General features: G+C 35.7%; 1 protein-coding gene across 1 annotated transcript; it reads right to left on the bottom strand.

Annotated features, from left to right (window-relative positions):
• Nucleotides 1–305: 305 nt before the first annotated feature.
• LOC308646237 (olfactory receptor 4F15) lies at nucleotides 306–1,247 on the bottom strand (the record flags this gene model as incomplete). Its single annotated transcript, XM_081288899.1, has 1 exon — nucleotides 306–1,247. Exon 1 carries the CDS (start codon nucleotides 1,242–1,244, stop codon nucleotides 306–308), a length of 939 nt encoding a protein of 312 aa, XP_081145025.1. The 5' UTR covers nucleotides 1,245–1,247.
• Nucleotides 1,248–3,315: the final 2,068 nt, after the last annotated feature.

Below are 3,315 nucleotides of genomic sequence, written 5' to 3'. Positions count from 1 at the left end.
ATATAGGAAAAAGATAAAATATAATTTATTATCTGCTCAATTACATGACACCTTCCTAGAGTATAGACTTTTAACATGGTAGATTACAAAAGACATGTGATTTTATTTTTAACACTTTAATGTACAGAGTGTCAAACAATAACATCACTTCTAATTTAATGGTAAAACAGATACTTAGTAGATAGTAAATTTCTGTGCATATAACATGGCATAAATCTTCAATGTTTCTCTGAAATTGCATAGTGTCTTTTCTGCAACTACCATGAAAGAGAATCTATAGTTCCACGCCTTCATAGGCAATCCATTTATGAAATCTTTCTATAATGCATAAGACGGCTCCATAGTTTCCTCATTGCCACTTTCATGTCTTTGTTCCTGAATGTATAGATAACTGGATTTAGAAAAGGAGTAATAAATGCATCAAAAATAGCAAGATATTTATCCAGGTGTGATGTGGGAGAAGGCCATGTGTAGAAAAACATGAGTGGTCCAAAGAACAAGACAACCACAGTGACATGAGCTGACAGAGTAGAGAGGGCCTTGGATAGACCACCAGGAGAGTGTTTCCAAACAGTGAACAGAATGAAGATATAGGAAATGACTAGCACAACAAAGGAGCCCACAGAAATGAGTCCGCTGTTAACAGTGACCATGAACTCAAGTTCTTGAGTGTTTGTGCAAGCAAGTCTGAGGAGCCGGGGAAGGTCACAGTAAAAGCTGTCAAATATATTAGGGCCACAGAAAGGTAAATCTACCACAAAAACTAATTGGACTGATGAGTGGATAACTCCAATGATCCAGGAAGTGACTAAAAAGTATAGACACATTTTTGGACTCATGATGGTCAGGTAGTGCAGAGGCTTGCATATGGCCATGTATCTATCAAAGGCCATAGCTATGAGCAGCACCATCTCAGTGGCCCCAACAGCATGACTAAAGAAGATCTGGGTAATACATCCCAAAAATGAGATGGTTTTGTGCTTCTTGAAAATATCACAAATCATCTTAGGAGCTGTGATTGAGCAAAACACCATATCAATGACTGAGAGGTTAGCCAGGAGGAAATACATGGGGGAGTGCAGGTGAGCATCCAAGGTTACAGTGAACACAATGACAAGGTTTCCCATTATGCTTGAAAAGTAGAACAACAAGGAGAAGACAAGAAGGAGAAACTGAATTTCCCATGAATTAGTGAGTCCCAGGAACACAAACTCTGATACTACAGAGTGATTCATTCCATCCATTGCCTCAGAGAACAGCATCAGTTTTCATGTGCCCTAAGGGAAGAAAGAAATGCACAAGTATTAGTACTCAAGAAAGCAAGCCTCTAACCATGGAAATAATTCTCCTGTTAACAACTCACACAGCAAAATAACTTCATCACATTTACACTGGTCTCTACTTAGAGGGATAGCTAGCTCCTAAATAGCATTATGATTTTCAAAACTGCTACTACTAAGTTAGTTCCATCTCTAGACCTATTTCCCTTCTGCTTTTGTTTTGCATTACATGAATACTTTCTATTTCCTCCTGCCCAGTCTGTTCTTCTACCTGGATGACATCTAAGGTCATCTTCAAATACTTTAGACTTTGACTTCTTATGAATGGACAGATTTCAACCAGTCATATGAACCATGTAACAATTACTCATACACAGCATAGAGTTTTCAAAGTCTCTGTTCTACTGTTATATATTGCTCAAATGAACTTCAAATGTTTCTCTTCTTTTTTCAGCTTTCAGATTTTCTCTCATTCTATTCTCTCACAGAATCCAATTTTCAAAGTTCTTTTTTCCCAGCTAAAACTCCCTCATTTGTGAAATCTTCCCAATCTGCCTAAATGTCTATATGCTTTCTTCACTACTAGCATTTATTTTGCTTTGCCTCTCATGATTATATAAACATCCATCTCTCCAGTTAAAATATAGCTTCTTGGGTACGGGAATCTGTCTGGTCCACATGTGCATCCCCCACTACCACCACAATCACCAACAGTGACTAACAGTCACATAAGTGCTTCACACTGGTTGAATGAAGAAATAAATCAGTGGGACTGAAGAATGGCACTGGAGTTAAGAGAGTATATCTTGATTTAGTGAGGTTCATATTAATAGTCTTCAAATAAAGATTCATATTAATAGTATGAAAATAAAAAGTCTACACTCAAAGAACTTGAAATCAGCATACTATAGTGATGCAGCCACATCAATGTTTATAGCAGCTCAAATCACAATAACTAAACTGTGGAAGCAACCTAGATGCCCTTCAATACATGAATGGATAAAGAAACTGTGGTATATATACACAATGGAATATTATTTGGCTTTAAAGAGAATAAAATTATGGCATTTGCAGGTAAACGGATAAAGTTGGAGAATATCATGCTAAGCGAAGTAAGCTAATCCCAAAAAGCCAAAGGCCGAATGTTCTCCCTGATAAGTGGATTCTGATCCATAATGAGGGGGGAGGGAGAATGGAGTAAAGCCAGAATGCCAGACACAATTCCAGAAGCTAAGGATACACCATTAACAAAAATCCTTGATTTTGTGTACTTCACCTTCACCATAGAAAATGCAATTCTGGTATTACATACAGATCTTCTTTCTCCAGAAAGGGTAAAAACACTTGAAGAAATTCTGTGATTCATCAACTCTCAGGAAGCCCCAAACACTCTGCTTGCTACAAAGTTAATTTTCACCTTCAGAAAGTCTCTTCTTGTTGATTCTAACTTCTTTTATCTAAATTCTTGTACTGATAGCTTCTATTACACTATTTAATTTTTCAGTGATTTTGTCTAATAAATATGCCTTGGTTTTATCTTCCCACATATATTTATAAAACACTATGTGTGGGTTTCATGTATCATAATTCTTTGTACTGAATGAATGAAAAGCAACTCAAAAACAATGCTGGGAATATTTCTTGGCTTATTCACTTATTAATTCAACAAATATTTATGCAGTATTTACAAAAGTGCTTACCAATGTGTTGAAATTTGAGATAATATGAAGATGAAAAAACTAGATATCAATTTTGTGGAATAAATGAATAGAATAAGAAATTAAATATATAAAAAATAAGAATAAAAAATAAAACCCTAAGGTTGTTGTAGCAATTTATTTTCTTATTGGTTCATTATAATTAAACATAATAGTAGGGCTGATTGTGACATATTCATATATGCACACAACACGATGTGAAAAATCTCATTCCCTAGTTCCTTCTCTTTCCCTCCCCTCCTCATTTCACCTGATCCCCTTGCTGTACTCTACTGGTCTCCCTTCTATTATTACTTTTTAATTTGTGCATTTAATTA

This window comes from Spermophilus citellus (assembly GCF_964194105.1).
Source record: "Spermophilus citellus genome assembly, chromosome: 4".
In the NCBI taxonomy this organism is placed as follows: Eukaryota; Metazoa; Chordata; class Mammalia; order Rodentia; family Sciuridae; genus Spermophilus; species Spermophilus citellus.
The sequence above is the reverse complement of the archived record's forward strand: the minus strand, read 5'-3'. Positions and strand labels throughout refer to the sequence as shown.